At 28.3% G+C, this 22239-nt stretch overlaps 2 protein-coding genes across 6 annotated transcripts; both read left to right on the plus strand.

The window, feature by feature from the left end:
* Window positions 1-750: 750 nt before the first annotated feature.
* LOC113854397 lies at window positions 751-8751 on the plus strand. Of its 5 annotated transcripts, XM_027485356.1 has the most exons (12): window positions 751-1041; window positions 1790-3033; window positions 3538-3603; window positions 4112-4177; window positions 4385-4513; window positions 5752-5802; window positions 5897-6037; window positions 6162-7301; window positions 7611-7724; window positions 7800-7858; window positions 8106-8181; window positions 8404-8630. In XM_027485356.1, the coding sequence occupies exons 1-8, from the start codon at window positions 888-890 to the stop codon at window positions 7107-7109; spliced, it is 2799 nt and encodes a 932-aa protein (XP_027341157.1). In that variant the 5' UTR covers window positions 751-887; the 3' UTR covers window positions 7110-7301; window positions 7611-7724; window positions 7800-7858; window positions 8106-8181; window positions 8404-8630. The 5 variants fall into 5 exon arrangements, with proteins under 5 accessions (XP_027341157.1, XP_027341155.1, XP_027341154.1 ...); XM_027485354.1 differs by lacking the exon at window positions 7800-7858 and having other exon boundaries at window positions 7611-7799; XM_027485353.1 differs by lacking the exon at window positions 7800-7858 and having other exon boundaries at window positions 6162-7799; window positions 8404-8751.
* Window positions 8752-16617: 7866 nt separating this feature from the next.
* On the plus strand, window positions 16618-17966 carry LOC113856240. Its single transcript, XM_027487976.1, has 2 exons — window positions 16618-16778; window positions 17296-17966. The coding sequence occupies exons 1-2, from the start codon at window positions 16686-16688 to the stop codon at window positions 17533-17535; spliced, it is 333 nt and encodes a 110-aa protein (XP_027343777.1). The 5' UTR covers window positions 16618-16685; the 3' UTR covers window positions 17536-17966.
* Window positions 17967-22239: the final 4273 nt, after the last annotated feature.

A 22239-nucleotide genomic window follows, 5' to 3' on the forward strand; every position in this document is an offset into this window, starting at 1 on the left:
TTTAAATTAATAATGATTATTATCAATGTATTTAATTCCGCTACAATCGTTTGTGTTATTTGAAAGGATATTTTGAAAAATAAACATTTTATTCTTATATTGTCAATTGGAAATTTTATTTTATATGATATTTTTTGAGTTATTTTTATTCTTTCTTAATATTTTTTAAATTTTAATTTTTACATATAAAATATTGATATACTACATCAAATTAATGATATTTTTAATTTTAGTTAAATAAATTAAATTTTAAAATAGTTCTAATTTTAATTGATCTAATTTGAATATGATGTTTACATTTAAAATTTTGACACAACATTTTATTAAAATTTTAATTTTATATATTTTCAGAATTTTCCTCTTTGATTTTAAAAGTCTTATGCTTTTAATTTAATCATATATAATATAATAAAATTCATAATCAATAATAGAAATATTTAATTTTTTAATGTATTTTTACTTAAAAAAGTTTGACATTATCAACCAATTAAAATACATACTTCTGAAATAATTATTATAAAATTAATTAATTAATTATAATATAATAATTTATAAAAACTAGTTTCTAAAAATATTTATTATTAAAAATAGTTATTTAAAATAAAAATTATTATACATAAATTCTTCCTATGCATTAAAAAGTTACACCAATAAAGAATGTTAGATATCAGAAAAATAGTTCATTTAAATCACTCCAAAGCCCAGCAGAGCCAATAGCCCAACACACACACACACATACACACAATACAAGAAGGCTTGTAACGTAGTTGGCGTTGGTCACTTCCTTTTTACCAATGGCATGAGGACGTTGGCGCCTAAAAGGGAAAATGATATGCATAAACCCACCATCTGAATTTCGCTAATTTGAAACCTTTTTCTGCTTTGCAATGGAATTGGGTACCTCAAAATCTGAATTTCCAATGGCTTATCGTCGATCCCACTTGCGCAGCCACACTTACCACACCCTCGTTCACATCCTCTCTCACCTTTCTGCTTCTACTGCTTCACTTCAATCCTCAACTCAACCCCTCACTGTTTCTGGTACGTATTTCAAAACCCTACCCTTTTGCTTCAAACAATGTTTGTTTGTTTTTATTTTCATTGTTATTAGTATGTAGTTTTGTTTCTGGTTTTTTTATTCAATTTGATTGTCCATTATCTCTTGTTTATTTGAACGTTATTTCAATTCAGTTTTTTTTTTTTGGAGTTTTGATAAATTAAAATAAAAGGGGTATTTTTTATGACATTTTTTTTCTTGTTTGAGGTTCCGTTTTGGATTAGGAATTGAAGTTTTTAAAAGATTGGGTGGTAGTCGTGGATCAATTTGTTGTTAGTTTCAATTTAGTTCTGCAGTTCTCATGCTTATTTATTTTAATGCTGTACCTTTTCAATTCAGATTGTTTTTATTTTTATTAAGTTGAAATCAAAAGGGCACTCTTTTTTCATAACAATGTTTTTTTAGCTGTTTTCAAGTTCCCATTTGGATTAGGAATAGAAGTATTTTAAGATTTGGTTGTGATTGTGGATCAGTTTGATGTTAATTTCAATTTAATTCAGCGCTCTCATTTTTATTTATTTTAGTGCTGTTTCAATTCAGTTTATTTGTGTGTTTGGTGAATTGAAAGGTAACTTTTCTTTAAAATTCCAAGTTGGGTTAGGAATTGAAGTTTAAGATTAGGTTTTTGGTCATGGATCAATTTGCTGTCAGTTCAATTTAATTGTGCACTTCTCATATTTATTTACTGCTAAAACAATTATTTTTTTATTGCATTTCTTTTCTTGTTTCAAGATAATGGCAGTGGTAGAATGGGGCAAGAAAACAAGGAAAAGGAGCATAATTGCTCTGATTTTGTTGGTTCTGATTACATGGATCCTAAAGATACTGTAACACCCCAGGAGGAAATACAGGAGGTCCATGAGACCAATGAGAGGGTTGGAGACAAGAATATGGATTTTAGTTCCAATAAGATGGTCCTTGATGATATAGAACTTATGATGGGAATAGAGGAAATGTCTACACAAGCAAATGGTCTTGATAAGGAGCTGAAGCTAATGGATGAGTTGGAGCTGGCTGTGAAAGGAACTCAAGATGTAGTTTGTGATAATGGTTTGATCCCCGTAAACTTGGAATCAAATGAGAAACAAAATGGCAGCAGTGAAGTTGGGATGGATTTCCAAGTTGATGATCTTGAACTTTTGCATTCTGATGTGAAATCATCTGGAAATGCACGTCTGTTGCAGGACCCTGAAAAGCTTAATCTACTTGCCTCTGAGGGTTTTGATTTGTCTTCAACGTTTAATGTGTCCATATCAACAGAGGGTTCTCTTCCTACAACTGAAGTGGGTGAGTGTGAGAAGGAAGAACAATGTGGCCAAAAGGTTGCTGAAGCAATGCACATTTCTTTTGATATGGATATGAATAGCGAAGGATTGAATATAAGTGAAGAGGGTGGCCTATTGGATTCTTCTATTTTGAAAGATAATCTTGGAGTGTGGAATGGAGGAGAGAAAGCAGAAAAAATAATCTGTGTAGATAATACAGCAAATTCTTCCAATATTCTCATTGAAAATGGAGACATGGAAGAGGGAGAAATTTCTGCTGATTTGGTAATGAATGGAAGTTCATTTGATATGTCTTCTTCAGATGCTTTGATTTTACAGCAGATGAAAGTAGACGAGGTTCAGAAGCCCAAAAATGTAACTGGAAACATGGTATATTCTTGTAAGACAGGGAATGGAGAAAGTGAAAAGGGCTTTAAATCTAATTCCTTTATGGTAAATGCATTTCAAGATGCCAATAACAGTGGACAAGCAGAACCTAGGACTAGTGTTGAAAAAGGGATTGCATGTATGGAATTCGATAAGACAGGTGAGTGTGGTTCTTTGCTGAAATCTGGAAATAGCAAAGACAGATATGAAGGATGTAAAGGTATCAATGACTGGCTGACAAATTTTACTCAAAATCAAGTCCTGCACAGAGGTTTCTTGGAAGAAAATGTAACCACAGATCATGGAAACTCATCAGCAGTTAAGGTATGATTTTCACCTGAATATTTATATCCTCTCTTGTTGAATTGCACTGAATTATATCTACTATATAAATGACCTTCATTTTATTTTAGTTTCTTTCAAATCATTCTTAGTATGCACCACTGACTATGGATGTCGGATTTTTATTCCATGGTGATCCTTCCATTTATTGTTTTTAGTTTGGTAAGTTCAAAGTTATTTTAGGTTTTGATTGCAATGTTTTACAGTCCTCCTCCCTCCCCCTAGACAATAGAAAGATGTGTAATCTTATTTTTGTTGAATATCTATCCCAAACTCTTTATATGGGCTTCCGTTCCCTTTTTTCTTTGCCAATTTATTAGCCCTATTTGAGATTTTGGACAAATTACTTAAAAATGAGAATTGTGATAATAATTAATTTATGGTCAACCATAGATTTGGGCTTCCTATGTGGAGTTCCATAATTTGGACCAACTATTTGATAATTTTAATACTATATGTGGGTTAATTATTGATCATCTGCCGCAGTTGGTTGATGCCAGTAGAAAGAGAAAGCATGGTTCTGGTTCTGAGGAGGAGGAGCAAACAGAGAAGGTATTCTTCTGATGCTGTTGTTAATTTTCTTTCTTGATGTTCTATTATTGTTCTAAACCTTTGATCATGTTGAGCTTCAATTTATTTTAGTTACTTCCAAATTTTTCTGAGTATGCATTACCAATGATGAAATGAAGATTTTTGTTATGATCATTGCTTTTGTTATATTTAATCTAATAAGTTCGAATTGATTTTAGGTAGGATTGAAATGTTTTATGCAGTCCCCTTCCCCTAAACATTTAAGAATAGTCTAATCTCATTTTTTTATTGAATGTCAGTGTACCCAAGTCTTTATTTGGCTTTCAGTTCCCATTTTTTTGCCAATTTATTTTCCCTATTCAAGTTTTTGGGCAAAATTAATTAAAATTGGAATTATGATGAGAATTATTTTATGTTCAACCATAGCTATTGGCCCCCTGTGTGGAGGTCCATAATGTGGACGGACTGAAATGATTTAAGACTATTTATGCTGATTTTCCTTTGGTTAATTATCAATCATATGCTGCAGTTGGTTGATGCAAGTAAAAAGAAAAAACGTGGTCCTATTTCTGAAGTGAAGAAAGAAAAAAAGAAGGTATTGTTCTTATATTGTTAATTTTCTTTCTTGATGTTGTATTACTGTTAACTTTTGAAATGGATTTTATATCTTGTTAATTCAACCTCCTTTGGAGTCACATCAACACCAGTTAATTAATATCCTGTTCTTTGTGACAAACAATCCATAAATCTGTGCTTTTCCAACATGTGACTGATTTCTTTATTTGGTAAACTTTATTTGTAGAAAAAGTATAGAAAGAAGCGAGCCGAAAAGAACAGAGAACAAGGTGTTAAGAGGTTGAAGTTGCAGCCAGTACAGAAACCAAAAACTGTCTCATACTGTCGCCATTATCTTAAAGGAAAATGCTATGAGGTAGTTATTATTCAATTATATTACACTGAAATATTTTTCACTTTATCCAATTATGGAAAATGACATCTTTGTTCTTGTTTTAAATTTTTGTGATGATTTTACATTGAGCCATTGCATGATGCATTAGCGAATTTGTTATTCTGGTGTTGATACTTCATTTAACTATGTAGTAATTGATATAATCATTTATTTTTTATAGTTTCTATGGTTTCTAAACCTAAGAGGGGGAGGGAGTGAATTAGGTTCTAACAATTCTTTTAAATTGTAAAAGGGAATACCAATAAATTTTCCTAACTACAATAGTTAATAGAAGAAATGTAATACAAGAATTATGAAGTTAATTAATTAATATGAGATGTGATACATAATTTTAACCAAAAACATAGTTATGCAATAAAATCATTCACACAGAATTATTAATAATGTATAACAGAAATTTAAAAGAGTTAGGGAAATTGATTTTTAACAAACAGACCCGTTTGGTAATTGATTATTGCTCTTGGTAATCGATTATTGAATGATTCTGTATTGAGTAATTTAATTTTTAAATCAACACAATGGTTCGGTAATCTATTATCCAATCTAGTAATTGATTACTAAGATAGTCTGTGAAGTGAAAACGAGTTAATTGAATATGTAAACTTTGATTTTTGATTGAGTTAAACAAAAATTTTTACTTCTAAATATTAATCATGAGAACACTTAAATCAAAAACTCTTTTAAGATTATCATTTATACAAATCAATATGCAAAGTAAAACATTTGTGCACACAAGCTTGAATTAAGATCTTGATAGATGTATGTTTGTCTTCAGTAAAACCCTTCTGCCATAGTAAATGAGAACTTCTTACAATTTTAACTTAGAACCTGCATGAAGTTCATTTATAATATACATGGGATTAACGGTACAGTCCGTCCCTTTTAAAGAATAAGATAGTGAAATCCCATGGTTAATATGCATTTGTTTTATGAAAATATTTCCATATTCAAAAGTTAGATTAAATATTCTGTGCAGTTTCTTCATTTTCAAATTTTATATTGACATTTGAAATGGGCTGTGGCCTTGAAAATTTATTCAGTATGGTTGTGTTAAAGTAGCCCATGCAGGTCATTATTGTAAGAGTAGTGTATTTTTTCAATTTGTGCAATATAATGATATATATGATATCTGTATGGGAAAAATATCAAATCATCCTTACTTCCTTTTCTCTTGCCCTCATCCAAAACAAATTCTACAGGGTGACAAGTGTCAGTTTTCACATGATACAGTGCCGTTGACAAAATCAAAGGTATTGACCATTTAAAACTTCACTCCCTACTATATTTTTTCTGCCAAGACTCAGAAGAAATTTACTAAACCTTGTATTAATTTTGAAATTGCAGCCATGTGTTCACTTTACTCGTCACTCTTGCATGAAAGGGGATGACTGCCCATTTGATCATCAGCTCTCAAAATATCCTTGCACCAATTTTGTGTCCAGAGGCTCTTGTAGCAGAGGTGATACTTGCATGTTTTCACACCAGGTACCACGTCATATTTTACTTCATTTCATGTGATTGACTTTGTGTCACGAATTTAATATAAACCCAAAAGCAATCTTAATTTTTATATGCCTGCATCTGTATTAAATGGGCACTTCCGATTCAGGTACCGACAAACCAAGATATCCCTACACCGTCAAAAGTTTGTAAACCAGAGTTGACGTCCCCACTCCAATCAGGAAATACAAATTTCAGTACACCGCTTAACAATCCTAGCTCTAGTTCAGTCCAGCAAAGCCGCTTTACCAATTCTGGAGGAGTTCATTCTTGCATCAATGTAGAACATAAGGTGACACACACTGTACAGAAACAGCTTACACCACCCAAAGGAATTAATTTCATCAATGTTGCAAAATTATCATCCAGCCCTAGGACACCGAGACAAGGTATGGTAACAACAACCAAGGAAAATCCTGTACAAATTGGGACCCCTGCTGATCAAAGAGCATTTGGCACAACTCAAAAGGATGGGGCAATTGCCAAGAAATTGCAAGCTGTGACGCCTAAGGGAATTAACTTTCTTTCTTTTGGAAAAGGTTCTGTTTGCAGTTTTAAAAGTCCTATTCACTCTGATGTGAATAGGCAAACTGGTATCAAGTTGCCTCAATTACTCAATTTTGGTTTGCCTGAGCAGCCAAGTTCATCTCTATATAAGGATGATTGCAGCAAAGTTAGTGACAGAACAAAACAGAATGTACCACAGACTGATCTATTCTCTAATGAGTTTCTAAACGTTAATCAAGCTGTAGCAAAAGGAATGAAATTGGCATTTCCAGGGAAAAATTCAATTGACGCTTCTATAAGGGATCATGGCCTCAGGAAATCAGTTCAAGAAGGAAAAAAGTCATCTGATAATTCCCACACTTCAAATATGATCTCACCTATGGTTCTTCGTCCATTTGTTTCAAACCAGTATTCTGAACGCATAATATCTGGTTTTCATAAACATGCCTCAAACTCAGGCCAAAGGGCACTCTTATCAACTTTAGCATTTGCAGCAGAACATGAATCAGATATTAAGATGAAAGACCCTGCTGATGCTTCGTGTGTATGATAGGAGGACTTTGAAAGAATTATTTTTGTTGAAATTAAGGTTTCAAACCATGAAGCTCTTGGCAATTGGAGTCAAGGAACTTCTGAGCTTTGTAGATGATAACCAGAGGGTTCATTTAGTGATGTGTTGAGCTAGCTTTCAGCAAACTTTAATTTTGGAATTGTCTTTATTTTTCTTGCAGTACGATTGCAGGTATAATAGCATTCATTGCTAATGTCAATTGCTTCTCATTTAACTTCTAAAAGTTAATGGGTTAGATTAGACCAAACAATGGATTTACATTTCCCTTCAGGCGGAAGGTATTTCTTGATTATAGTTGGAATTTGATTGAAACTGAATTGAACTTGATTTCAGATTGTGGGTCTTGATGCAGTTAAACCCTTTTGTTAAATTCAGTTTAAAGTTTATTACAGTGGTTTCCATAGTCATTATGTTCTGCTGTTCATAATTCAGTAACATGGTTTATCTTGTTAAAATTCAACTTTATTGCTGACATTGTAGGTCACGCACCTGTGCTGGTCTTTATGACAAGAGAACAGAATTGCAAAGGTGTACATAACATTAAGAGGATGTCTCCCACAACTTGTAACTCCTGCAATGATCTTACTTATGGAAGTGCTTTGAAGTGGCTATTTTTTTAGACCTATCACTCATGTGCCTACCCAGCCTAATGCATTGTTGCTTTTGCAGGTAAATTTGAGTGAACTGGTTGTGTCTTTTATGATTTTGTTATACTTATAATTCTGCAGGTAAATATCCATATTGTAAACAACACTAGAAACTTTCAATTTTTGGGAGAAATTCTGAAGTTGAGTTAGAAGCATTATACAGTTGATATATGCATTGGTCTTTTTGTTCTGTTGCCTTAATGTATATGGTGATATGAATTACAATTGTTTTCCGCATCAATTGCATATCAACTTTGGTTTACAATGTTTGTCCAACCATTTTATTTGCTGCATTTTAGCATGTGAATCTTTCCTCTTCTCTTAATAGATGGGGATCCTTAGCGCAATGGTGTGGGGTTAAAGCTGCATTCAATCCTCCCTTTTTTCTTCTTTTAACAACACAGGTTAGAACTGTAATAAAGATTTAATTATCAGCTGTGTTCATCATTCATGAACATTTACAGTCCATGAAGTATCGATGGAAAATATATTCTAGCAACAATATTCCTTCTTAATTTTGGTTTTGGGGGTGGGGATGGGGATGGGGAAGGGGGGATAGTTACGTTGTTCAATTGCACCTTCACTGATGCATCTATTTTTGTTTTCCTTTGTGCTAATCCTCACAGCTAATTCTCATTTTAAGTGATATTAACATCACCTTCCGAAGGGTAAGCACATAAGGAAGTCCTCTTGAAGAAAGAAATATCAAAGAACGAAGAATCTCATTGTGCCAAGGATATTAGTTGTGAATTTCCAAAGCATTGGAAGTCTGCAAAGCTTCTTCATGTTCCACTTGTGGACTTGATCCTGATATTAAAAACATCTGATTTCCTTTAAGAGCAATGTAACTATTACAAACAACTATAATTAACACAAGCACACAATGCAAGATACACGTTATGAACTTGTATGGACAAACCTGCAAAGAACACTTGCAAGAGAGTGCAGTTAGTGAGATAAATCGTTATAGTTATAATATCACATATGGTATTAGTTTTATTTTTATATTCAAATAATAGAATTGCTTAAACAATGCATTGCCTAGATTTTTTTAATGCATGTTCAAGGGGAGTGACAAGAAACTAATAAATAGTAAGTTCTTATTAAAAGTTGTAGTATTTAACGTTATTAATGCATTGAATTCAGAAATATTATGTGTTTTTAAGTAAAATTTTACTAAACATAAATTGCTATTGTGTCCTTATGCACGTTAGAAAAACTATTGTATAAATTGCCTCATGAGATAAATAATTTCATTTTAGATGAAATAATAACATTTTATTTATAAAATTTGATATTTATCACATATTCTAAGAGAAATCCAAAGCTACGGATCATTAAAATTTTTCATTAATGTGAAAATTATATCTATACTTGACTAAATTACGATAAAGGTTTGAAGAAGAATGAGTGATAATAAAAAAATTGTCAAAAATAGAGAAACTTAAATTGATAGACTAGGAAGAGTTTTGGAGAATTTATAAAGCACTATTATATCATTTTAAAAATTTTCAAGCAAAGGTCATCATCAAATAGGCTTTCTCTTTACTTTCTTTTTCTCCTTAAAAAATAACTTCCAAAGCCTAAATGACGTTGATTAGTTTTTCTCTCGTATTTTATATAATTAATTCTTCTTTTGTGATACATAAAGGTAAAATAGAGACAAAAAAATGACTAAATGATTATAGATTTTTTTCAAGTGAAAAATTTCAAAGCATGGATTCATGGAATATCCAATCATTCATTTTATTAAAATGCAATTTTTCTATGACACATGTATAAGGGTAACATTTAATATTATCAATAATATACTGAATCTTATAATTTATAATTTTTAATAAAAATTTACTATATATATGTTTTTATTATGTGCCATTCCACACATGTTAAAAAATTTATTTATACAATTCTTGTAATTTTTCATAGATTTCTTAATTAGGTTTACTTGTTGTACTTTGGGCCAAAGCAGCAGTTGGAGAAAGTGTTTCATCAGATACACAGGGCTTGATGTGGACATATAACAACCCAGTGCATTATTACCTCAAATTATAAAGGTATCCACTTTTGGTTCTGAGGGAAACTACTTGTTGCACATTCTACTGGACAGTATTGCCACTTCATTGACTCCTTGGCCCTTTTTCAAAAAATAAAATAAAGCACACAGAAAATTAACAGTTCCAACCATAGGATGAACCAATTGTTTCAAATTGCTGGTTGTCCTTATACCAGCGTGATGAAGTTACAGTAAAATATACAGACAAAAAGCTTGTCACGGATGAATAAAAAAATTTCCTATGAATGACATTTATTTTTAATTTTTACATTTTACTATGTTGCAGCAACATTAAAACATGTCTTTGATCTCTAAATTTATAACTTTTTTTTAATTGTTTCTAAATTAAATTTTATTTATTTTTAGTGTGACATCATACCTTTTTACATTTTTAAAATATGTACAATATTTCATATCAATATAAATAAAAATAATTTTTTCCTTAAATTAGTTAGGTAAAAGTGAGAGAACTTTTGCAAACATTTTCGGAATATAAATCTTTCTCAAACTCTATTAATAAAATAAAATAAAACAAGATAAATTGAAGAAATACATATTAAATTGTATCTGCTAATAATTTAAAAATAATTACTAAGTATCACTTCTATTTACACATTATAATAATTTATAAAGTGTTATTTAAAAGTTGTAAGATTTAAAATAAATAAATACATAACCAAACTAAAGTAAATCCTATAAGCAACTACTATCCAAACATCAAAATCAAACTAGGAGTATAGTGCTAGTTATCTCCACTATTTCAACTCTCTATCTCAGTTATACCTGCAGCAGTCAGCTCTTCATCTTTCTCGAGATAGACATCTCCAGGGTTTGCTACAACCTCTTCACTAGTGAAGCTTTCAATAATTCACTGAGTAGGCCTCTCCAAAAGATCATGATCATAATAAGTGTACATATTATTATTTACAGCCTTTGGAGGCCTAACAATGCTTCAATAAATATAAAAACATAGAACATGGTGAATCCTATTATTTCTAAGAAAATCAAAAAGTACATCATAATTCAAAATCATTTCTAAAGTACATAATTCATTATCTCCAAAATTAACATTTAAACTAAGATGTACAAACTTATGATATTCCCTAAAAACATAATACAGTCTGTTATGTACATTATATTCTTTAAGATTAATTCTTCTTTGGGGACTCGCCATCCTTATTCCCTGAAATAGTTAGTAAAGATGAGCATCTATTTTACCATATAACATAATTCAATTTGAATGATTAACATCACAACATAATCATAATCATGAAATCAAATATAACTTTATAATTTCAATCACAATTTAACATATAAAAAATTCTCATATAATTTCACACACATGAAAATCCACCATAATCAATACATTTATTTATCTCAATACGCACTCCTAATGCATTATAATAATAGATGTACGATGCGTCCAATATTTCTTAAAACCTTACTCAACTAGGTAAATAGTTATTGATTAGCATATATACACAGATACAACGTATACAATAACGGGTCCTTTAACAAAAGTATAGTCAAGAGTACAGTCAGAAAACGAGTGTAAGACTATGTGATGCATTCACTCTTAGAAAAAATGTGTACACATACGTAAATGTCGCTAACCACCCTATGTTATTTCTAGATTTTTTATCGTTTCCGAACTCTGTACTCCCAGTGTATCTCTGTAATTATACACACTAGATTTATCCAGTACTTTATATTCATTCCATATTTAGCAAGTTATACTCGTTCCATATTTATGTTATCCTCCAATCACAAGATTATGCTTAATAAAGTACTTCAAAACTAAGTCATTTCCACTCAACATAGAAATACAATTTCCAAACATGTATATTTTAATATGGTACATAAAATAAAAAACTATCATATAGGACAAGTATATTTTAATATTTTAAAATTGTCACGACCCCTTTTTGTAAGGATTAATGATATTTTGTTCAATCACAATATGTATAAATTTTTTCATAAAATATAAAATAAATAAAACTTGACTCAGGCAATTTTTTAAAAATAAAATCTAACATTTCATTAGAAGAACAAAACTCTTAAGGCATTTTTATACAGCTCAAAAATTGTATATATAGAGAGGTTGCTCAACATGTAGCTCAAAATACATATATGCAATCTAATAATTATATTTCTAGAAAATTGTAGCTAAAAAGTTTAGATCTACCACTAAGACCTAGACTAACAAAATAAATTAAGTTATAATTCTTCCAAAAAGCATACTAACTCCAAAATCCCTTAGCCAGACCTTCTATCATGGGAAATAGAAGCATCAAATGTTACACCTACTCACGTACCATTGTACGATCATTGCAATACGCTATCAACATAGACATAATGCAAAGGTGAGCTTATATAACAAATTGTCATAATCATAGGGTGCAATTGCAACATAAAGGTTTATACAACTTTCATAAATCTCAACAAAACAGTGCAACAATTTCAGCCAATTTCTAGCTCATCTATTACAGCAGCTTCTAACTGGTTTCACAACTTAAATAATCTAAAAGGATATGTTTCTGGTCTGGGAGTGACCCATCTCGATACCTGGATCTAGACACAACATAGCTCAATGTTTTTCTTATCGTTACATGTCTACCCACCTAAACATGTAAATTGGTTCTAGAATGATTATAATCATTTTCATTTCTTCATGATACAGCACAGTCATAAAAAATCCTTGAAGATAAATCAAGGAAAAAGCAGTGAGGTTGGAGAACTAAGCTCTGAAAACTCATCTAGATCTGTATGAAATAGACATTTAAAGTCGAATCGGGAAGAAGTTCGGCTTTGAGAAGGTTTTTTCTGAGAGAAGAAGATGAGAGAACAAAAAAAAAATGAGATGGAAAAGTTATCTGGTGAGAAATGAATATTTTTTGTACTGAGATTCCTTAAATATCCCTCCAGGTCCATGTGCTCTCAATTAAACGAGCTCTGCTCTTGCCTAGGCGAGATCATTTGCGGCTAAGCGAGAAAACTAGACAGTGAAATTGTTCAATTTTTGGTTATTCTCACATGAGCGAGTAACATCTCGCCTGAGCGAGAATGGTTCTAGAGAGTCTCCCATTCTTTCTGCAACTTCTCGCTTGAGCGAGCTTGCTTCTCGTCTGGGCGAGAGGACAATTGGGGCAGTCTTATCTTATCTCACTTGAGCGAGATCACTCCAGAATGTCCAATTCAGCATAACTCAGTCTCACTTGAGTGAAAAACCCTACGCCAAAACTTCTATTTTTCCCAGAATGAAGGCAATACAAATCCTCTGCTATAATCCTCATGTTAGTACATACATAAAACACTTAATGATTGATTATAAACACCCATAACTAACTATATCAAAATAAGTAGCCAATTAGCATTATAGATACACAACTTTTATCCGACAACTACATAACTCATACATTTATATACTAACCTATATAAAAGTTCATAGTTGAAACAATTACAACACACACACACACACACATATATATATAGGCCTGACAAAACTCATAATATTGAATTTTACCTTTCTTTCTTCCCTCTCCTTATAACTAATAGAAAGCATGTGACAATTTAAGAAGTTAATGCATTTGGTTGGTATGATATTTTTAGGTAAAAAAAAAAAGAAAGAAATATAATTTTCCTAGTTTATTGTAAAATTAAAGGTGAATTTCTCTTCCTTAACTTTTTATGAATCTATGTTTTGTTATTTCCTTGTTTTGGTATGAGTAGAAAGAAGTGAAATTTTTGTTTTCACTTCATTCACAAATTTTATTAAATGATTTGTTCTAAGTTAATCAAATTACTAGAAATTAAATAGAGAAAATTTGCAGGTGAAATTCATTAAAATTTATAATTTATACTTAATTTACAATAAAATATTATATCATTGTTTGATACTTAAAAATGATATATTTATTTATCTTAATATATTATTTTTTAGTTTTTATCACATTTTTTTCTTTTATTATTATAGCTCCTTTCAATTTGTGAAAAAATCGATAATATGTAAGAATTATGTTCGAATGACAAAAAAATATTTCTTTTTATTATATTATATTATGAGAATTTATTATTAACATAACTAGCTTTTTTTTTTTCATTTAATTAAATAAGCAAAGATATATATATTTTTTTTGCATTTTTCTTTTATTCTTTATAATTCAGATAACTTAAAAGTTTGTCTATTTTTTTAAAATTATCTAAACTATTTTTAAAATTATTTATATCTTAATTCATTTTTTTCTATTGACATATTCAAACAAATATTAAAGAACAAAATATCAAAGACTAAAGTGTTCCAATAAGACTCTCATTTTATTAGTCTTTTTGATAAATGATTTTTATTAATTAAAAAAGCAATGAAGCATTTTATATTTCATAAATATTTCTATATTTTAAAAATATAATAGAAACTTTCCTTCTTACTTAAGTAATAATTCACACATTTTCTTATTTTCTCTTTCATCTAGATTCTAGAGTTGTCAAATGAGTTAATCTTAATTAATTTAGTTAACTCACATAAGTTAGGGCAAAAAAACCTAGAAAACCAAAAAACTCATTATATAAAAAGTATATAAGTCTAAAAACTTAAAGAATTAATTAATTATAGCTAACTCATGATCTAATTATTGCTTCAAAAAATTATTTTAACTCACTTTTTAGAGGATAATCATATAATATCTTATGAAATAATCTATTAAAATATTTATTTTATATAATATTTTCTATTTTAAACTTGTAGACTCATAAAATTGTTTAAAAAATATAAAGAAAAATTAAATGTGTATAATATTAAATATTTATAATATTTTTGTTATTAAATAATATTAATAAAGTTATACTATTTATTATCAAATTAATTTATATATTTTAAAATTTTTTATCTATATAATTGATAATTATTAGATAAATGTAACAATTTTTTATATAATTTTATAAATAATTTTTAAAATATTATTTGATAATTAATTATAAATTTTTTCATATTATACAAATTTTAAAATATTCTTGATTTATTTTTATAAAAATATTAAAGATTTTAATTTTTTTTTAAAATCATATTTTTTATAAAGACATCTTATGTCCAATAAATAAAATTATAATAAATACAAAAAAAAAAAAAGATAATATGGTAAAAAATAATGAATAAATCTTGGTATCATAAAGTTTATAAATATAAAATACTTTATGTTTGAAAATTTATTGACACAGAAAAATAACTTATGAATATAGTAATAATTAATGAATATTTATAGATTTAGCTTTTGTCTTATCTCAATTTAATAGAATTTATTTTTAAATTAAAATAACTTATATTTTTAATTTTTATCTTAATAAAAAATTAATATAAATTTTTAAATTATATATAATAAAAATAATAATATTAATTAAATTAAAAAATAAAATATTTATAAAATATTTAATTTTATTTACTTTATATTTATTATTTTAAACTAATATATATATATATATATATATATATATATATATATATAATTAACTACTCTATAGCATTAAGTAATAGAAAAAAATTACTTATACAATAAATTAAAACATATATATATATATATATATTACATATAAATTAATAACTTAATATTTTTATTTATTTTCTATTTAATATTTTTAACAAACAATCTATTTATATCTATATATTTATATAAAATTCATTAAAAATAATAATTTAAAATTTTATGTATTTATATTTATATTTTAAAATAATCATATCATGTATAAACTTAAATTATAATAAATTCATAATTATCAAAAATCATTAAATAAATTTTTAATTTATTTAAATAAAATAATTTAATAAATATTATATATAATATAATAATTATTAGTTATTTTTTAATATAAGTGAACTAACCCATCATTAATTTTGAACTTGGTTCACTATTCTGTTTATATTAAAATTTAGAGTTAAAATAAACTTATTAACCATATCATCTTCAAATATAAATTAGTGGGCTTTAATTCATTTTAATGGCCCTACTTCCATCCACCCACATTCATATGCACATGTATGCACACTAAAAGTTTTTTTTTGACTAAAAATTAAATTATATTTATATAATTAAAATTAAATAAGAAATTTTAAACTATTTAATATATTTTTAAAAATAATTTTCAATATTAAAAAGATAAATATTATTTTAATCCTTTCACCGATCACTTCTAAATATAATTTGAATTCTTGGGTAGAGTTTGATAATTTTGGTTCTGCCATTCTAATAGGCAGTGTAACCAAAAAAAAAAAAAAAAAGAATAAATCAAGTAATCATATTTTAAGAAATTAGTGAGATTAGTAGTAAAAATTTATGTTATCATCTTAATATAAATTATTATATTTAAACATTTTTTAATTAATTAATTTAAAAGTATTTATATGAACAATATATAGTAAAATTAATTAAACTAATATTTTTAACTTATGAATTAATTATAAAAAATAATTAAATATCTACTATATTATTAAATGTGCTTTATTAATAGAATAATAATAATAAATACGTTAATAATTTATCTTTAGTAAAGCACATTTGAGACTCAATAATGCATACAACTTTTTTTATTATTATAAAACTCATAAAACTTTTCTAACAATAAAAAATAATATTAACATAAGTAGTTTTATAGGATGAAAGAGTGGGACATGTAGTGTAGAGACATATCTGCTCAGTATGCAATCTTGTCCTATTGGATTGCATGAAGCTGTCGCATGTCAACAGCACCACGTGCCTATCATTCGCTTCTACCTAAAGACACGTCCCCACTACCTCAACTCTAATATGTTTCACAACCTCGACTCTCTCAAAACTATCATTTGACAACGCTGTGAAAAACTCAGACGCTATGGCTGGTGCCCAATTCCTCACTTTCTTCCATGCCTCTTCAAGATCTTCCTTGGTCAAGCCCTCTAGGCCAATCCTCTACAACCCCATTAAGGTGTTTCATATATCCTTCAATTTAATCCCTTTGGTTTGCATGTCTTTAATTTTTCAATTGTTTTTTATTTTTGCTTACCAAGAATTCTATGACTATTTGCTTCTTAGTTGTGGAATTGCTGGGTTTTTTTAATATGGAACATTTTTGTTTCTTGTGTAAGAAAATTAAATTGGAGAAATCAAATGTTAGATTTTGATTTTTCCAATTTCACTTTGTTCTTTTGTTGAAATTGAGTGTTGAAGAATGAGGTTTTTCTGCATGGTTCCATTTTTGAAAGTGGAAATCAAAGGCTCAAAAGTTGAACAAATTATCAAAACCCACCAAGAAAGGAAAGATTTTTCCTTGTTGTTTTGAAAATGCAATCTATACTCAAATGGGTTTGCTACAAAATCAACCATGCAAATCTTGCAAAAAGTTAAATTTCATGTCAAAATTGGAAATATTGGAACTGTTTTAATTAAAGGGATTATGAATGCTGAAATTTATTTGGTATTGAATGAATGAACATGCATGTTAGAATTATGGGAAAGCAAGCAAGGGAAAGCATAGCCGCTTGATGGAAGAGAGGGCACCTTCCACTGCTGAAGAGTTTGAGAGAGTTGCAGAAGAGAAGGCCAAGGAAGCAGGGGTGGCAAGTCAAACTCTTGGCAAGACAATTGATGCTGCTGAAGAGGCTACAATTGGCAACTCAAAGGCTGAATCAGTTAAGAATAGGTTCAAAGAGCATGAATCTGATTACCACAAGAAGGGTAATTAGGAACCTTTTGTGCTGACTTGAAACTCTTGAGATAGCTGTATATGCAGCCAGAATAAAGGGTTGTCATATTTCTGAAAAGCTTGTTAATTGCTAGTGCTTTTACAGCAGAAAGAGACTAATCAATTGAAAGTTTGTCTTTATTTAAGTAAATTCATGTCGGCTAATCGGATTTTCAAAAGTATATATATTATGAATATGATACTATTGATTCATGAATGTGCGCCTAGTTTGAAATTCTGGGTTTGAGGGAGTTAAGCTCCATTTTTTTTGTTGATTGACAGAGACTTCATGAATCATTAGGCTTTTTTAATTATAGGTTGAGTGCAATCATTATTATTATATTTTTAAAAACATAAAGGACATTCTGGCCAAAGGTTTGTGGCTTTATTCTTTATATTATCATTATTTTAGGCGGATTATGTGTGTTGTTTTGTATATCATTCATGAATATGTTGTACAGCTTGTGGGGCATTATGTCTAAATAAAGCAACCAAACACATCTACGGAATTTGCGCTTTGTATTCAAGATGGTTTGCTTTTTTCTTTTTTGGTGATAAAACATAAAGGATGAAAAATGGGGCCAATGAAGCACTCCTCTTTTAATGTTCTTCTAGGATTTCTTAAGGGTAGCTGGGTTAGATGTGTCTTTTATTGTGAAAGAAGTGTCAAAGGGTCCCTCCTTAGGCTATGTTCTTATCCAATTCCTTTGCGGTTGTAAGTTGTTATCCATTTTGAAATTGATTCAAAAGAGAGCAATCACAGCCCCACATGACATATATGGCACCAGGAAAAGTAAATCTGTGGGCCCAATACTAGTTTGAATACTATGATTTTATGATAAAACAAATCATGTTATTTCCCACTCTTGTTATTATCCAAAGAAATGCACATATGATTATGCACATATAGAAATGTACTTTGTTAAACAACCAAACCATACAGGGTTTGGGGCATGTAGGAAGTTAGGCTGCTACCTACCTGGCCTTATTTCTCACAAATGCTATAGGATTCAAGAGTATATGATAAGAACTATTATTTATTAAAAGTCATACCATTGTTAATACATTAAATTTAGTGATATAATATATTTTTTAAAAATGGTGTGTTTGAAACATTATTTATTAAGTACTTATTCAATAGTATTTTTTACAGATATAAAAAAATGCAAATTTTGAAATCTGTGTGAAAACTTGAAATATATATAAAAGTTGAGCGCAATTTGAAAATTGCACATAAATTGTCCAAGAGGGCACAAAATTTATGGACAAAGTTGGACTTCTGAAAAAAAAAATAACATAAAAATAGTTATATAATATTCTTTTAATTTTTGTTGAAGAACTTTACTTTCTATATAAAAAAAATCACTAATTGTTAATGAAGTGTATGACAACAGTTCTATAACAAATTGCTAATAAAGATAACTAATAAAGCATGTTTTCAAAAATAGAACTTTTATTTGAGAAAATAAATATGATACCCTTTATAAGTAGTTCCACTAGGTAGTTAAAAATATTTAGCCAATTTTTTTTTATCATGAAGATTGATGGAAATCACAGTGCCAGATTTATTGTTTAGATTTCATAATTAATTAAAAATGATGAAAAGATATGATAAAATGTATAACTGAAGACACTTAATTAGTAGTAATAATTAGATGAAATGAGTGTGTTAGAATAAATGAAGAAACAAAAGAGAGAAACTAAAAGTATAAAATATAACTTTGGATCAACAAGAACAATAAAAGATTAACTAAGTGTTTAACTTTATATTTTACTTACTCTAAAATTAAAGGCATAAACTCAAAATTCAAACTGATGATAATTAATTTGGATCAAATTTAGTACAAAAATGAACTATACGAATTATTGGGCTGATCTAAACCAAAATTTACAAAACTTGAACATCAATTGATGACAGCAAAGTTGCCTTATTATGAGAGTTTACCCAGAAGAAAACAAGATTTAAATTGAGATAAAGGAAGCCATGTAATATAATGAACAATTCAAGGAAATCGACAACGAAAAACTCTTACCACTAGACCAATAGTAAGAAAAGTATAAGGTATCACTATCTATAGGAAGAATAATAAAATAATTAATTTTTTTAAAATTAATTTACATAGAAAGGTTAGGATAGAGTTCAAATGGAGATTTTTTTCTTAGCGAGACAGTGATGTAGAAACATCTCAAAATCAAACTGATATGTCCTATGTATAGAAAAAACATCAAACTGATAGAATTAGATATATACTAACTTTCAATTTTAATCATGGAGAGTTTGAAATAAAAGAAATCCATTAAAGAAACTTCAAATTAATATTTTTTACTATTATATTAATAATTTTATAGATAAAATTTTATTTTTTATCAATATAATTAAATTTGATTTAGTTTTTAGTTTTTTTGGTTAATTTTAAATTTTATAAAATTTTAAAGTTTTTTAAAAATGATTTTTAAATTTTTTTTAAAATGATTCTTAATTCTTATCATTACTAATGACATAAGATATAGCTTCTCCATTCGTTTTTATCTGTTATCATTTAAAAAAAAATTCCTTTTTATTTGTCTTTTTACAGGCTCAAGAAAATATTAATTATTATTTTGATTATACCCCTACTCTTTACAAAGTTAATAAATTTTTTTAATTAATTAGAAAAAAGGGTAAAATTAGAAATTAGATAATAGTCTTTATACAAATTTGGACACTAATTAATTTTCTAAAACTATGTGAAGTAACCTTAAGTAAATAAACCATTAAAAAAGTATATAAAAATGTCATTCTAAAACTATGAAATAATATTTACTCATGACGTCGCATCATTATTAAATGATGATTAGGATTATTTAAAAAATAATAATCTGTGAACAATTAAATTAGCCATACTTATCCCAATTAAAATGTATTTAAATAAACTTTTTTTTTATTATCAATAATACTTATCAACAGGCAAAACAAGCAATTGTTTCAAATGGCAATGCAAGCTCTTGTTAAAAGAGTTGAGGGGAAATGAAGCATACGTGTTGTCCTTATCGAATCAATAATGGGTATTTCCACTTAGATGGACTACATATTTAATGGGTAGTCAAAATCATTCAAACAATTGAAACTCAATAGTGAATAAGAACCACTAACTCAATAGCGTCTTTTTAAAAATAGTAATAATAATTAAAACCTCAATAACGTGTTTTGCAATGTGTTTATGCCATATTTATTAGTCAATACTCGAATCAACAAGAAGCTACCTCATGATAAAATTGTAACATCATTTCCTTCCTAGACGGCATTTTGATGTTGTTGTATACTTTAAATTAATATATATATATATATATATATATATATAATATTATGATTATAAAATAATATTTTTTTTATTTTTCTTCTTTTTAACATTTTACTATATGTCTTTGGGCATATATTAGAAAAAGCCATTTATCCAACTCTTCCAGGAAGGATAAATCTCAAATCCAGATCAGGGAGCCACTAAATTAAAAGTTAAAGGTTTAGTTGTATTTTTAATTCATAGTGCATGATTTTTATCTTAACAAATTTTATTTATTTAATTATTGATTTTCTTTAATTGTTAGATTAATGTATTTTCATAAATTTTGGTTCGCATAAAGCTCTCAAATTCTTGTGCCTTTTAAACTTTAATAATCATGAGTTTTGGATGAAATCAGGATAAAAAGTGATAAATTTGAAGAATGTGTCTTATAACCAAGAATTAATTTCTTGAAATATGATGAAATGTCAAAAGAGAAAATCTTTTCCAACAAATTTTTTTTTTCATTGACATCTAATCAATCAGATTTTTATAAAATATAACTATGACTTATTCTACTCCACAAAGTAATCTAACAATGGAAGGTTAATAATAAGAAAAGGTGAGGTAATTCAAAAATGGATCAACTTCGTTAGATTAGATGGAAAATAGCATAAGACAACGATTGTAAGACAAGAAATACTAACAATATTCTTTAACATATTTTTTAAAACACTTTTCAGATAAAATTTATTAGGATTAAACTCTTATTTTGGTCTTGAAGAGAGTTTGTATCTAACATTTTAGTTCTTAAAAAATTAAAAATATTAAGTTAGTTTCTAACTTTCATTTCTGTTAAGTATTTAAGTCTCTAAACTCAGATGTTGTTAATAGACAATAATAAAATGTTGACATGTGACGTTAAGTGATATGTGTCATTGATTACGTGACAAAAATAATATCGTATGTGGTATAATATATGTTTTCGTTTTTATTTTAGTGCTTGAGATTATAACTTGTCGGACAATTTAGTCCATGAAATTGTCACTAACAAATATTTTAGTCCCTAAAATTATCACTGACGAACATTTTAGTCATTGATATTATAACTCGTTGCTCCCTGAAATTATTTTGCTTTGTTGCCACTTCCTTCTTGTTCCTCTTTCTCACCCCCCCTCTTTTGCATTATCTTATTTATCTTCTTCTTCAGATCTACATCTCATCAACAAAAGAACATTCTTTGGAGAAATACATATGCTAACTCTTGCTTTCTCTTCTTCTCTTCCTCCTAGCAACTCAATTCTTGTTCCCTTCCCTTCTCTTTCTTGCAAAGACACTAACTATCTTGCAAATGTAGTTTCACAGGAACTCTCTTTATCATCTCTTCCACTAGATTCTCTTTCAATAGAACCCCCATCACCCTTCTCTTCTTTCGCTCTCTTAAG

The sequence above is a fragment of the Abrus precatorius genome, unplaced genomic scaffold, assembly GCF_003935025.1.
Source record: "Abrus precatorius isolate BTA unplaced genomic scaffold, Abrus_2018 Scaffold11, whole genome shotgun sequence".
Classification (NCBI taxonomy): Eukaryota; Viridiplantae; Streptophyta; class Magnoliopsida; order Fabales; family Fabaceae; genus Abrus; species Abrus precatorius.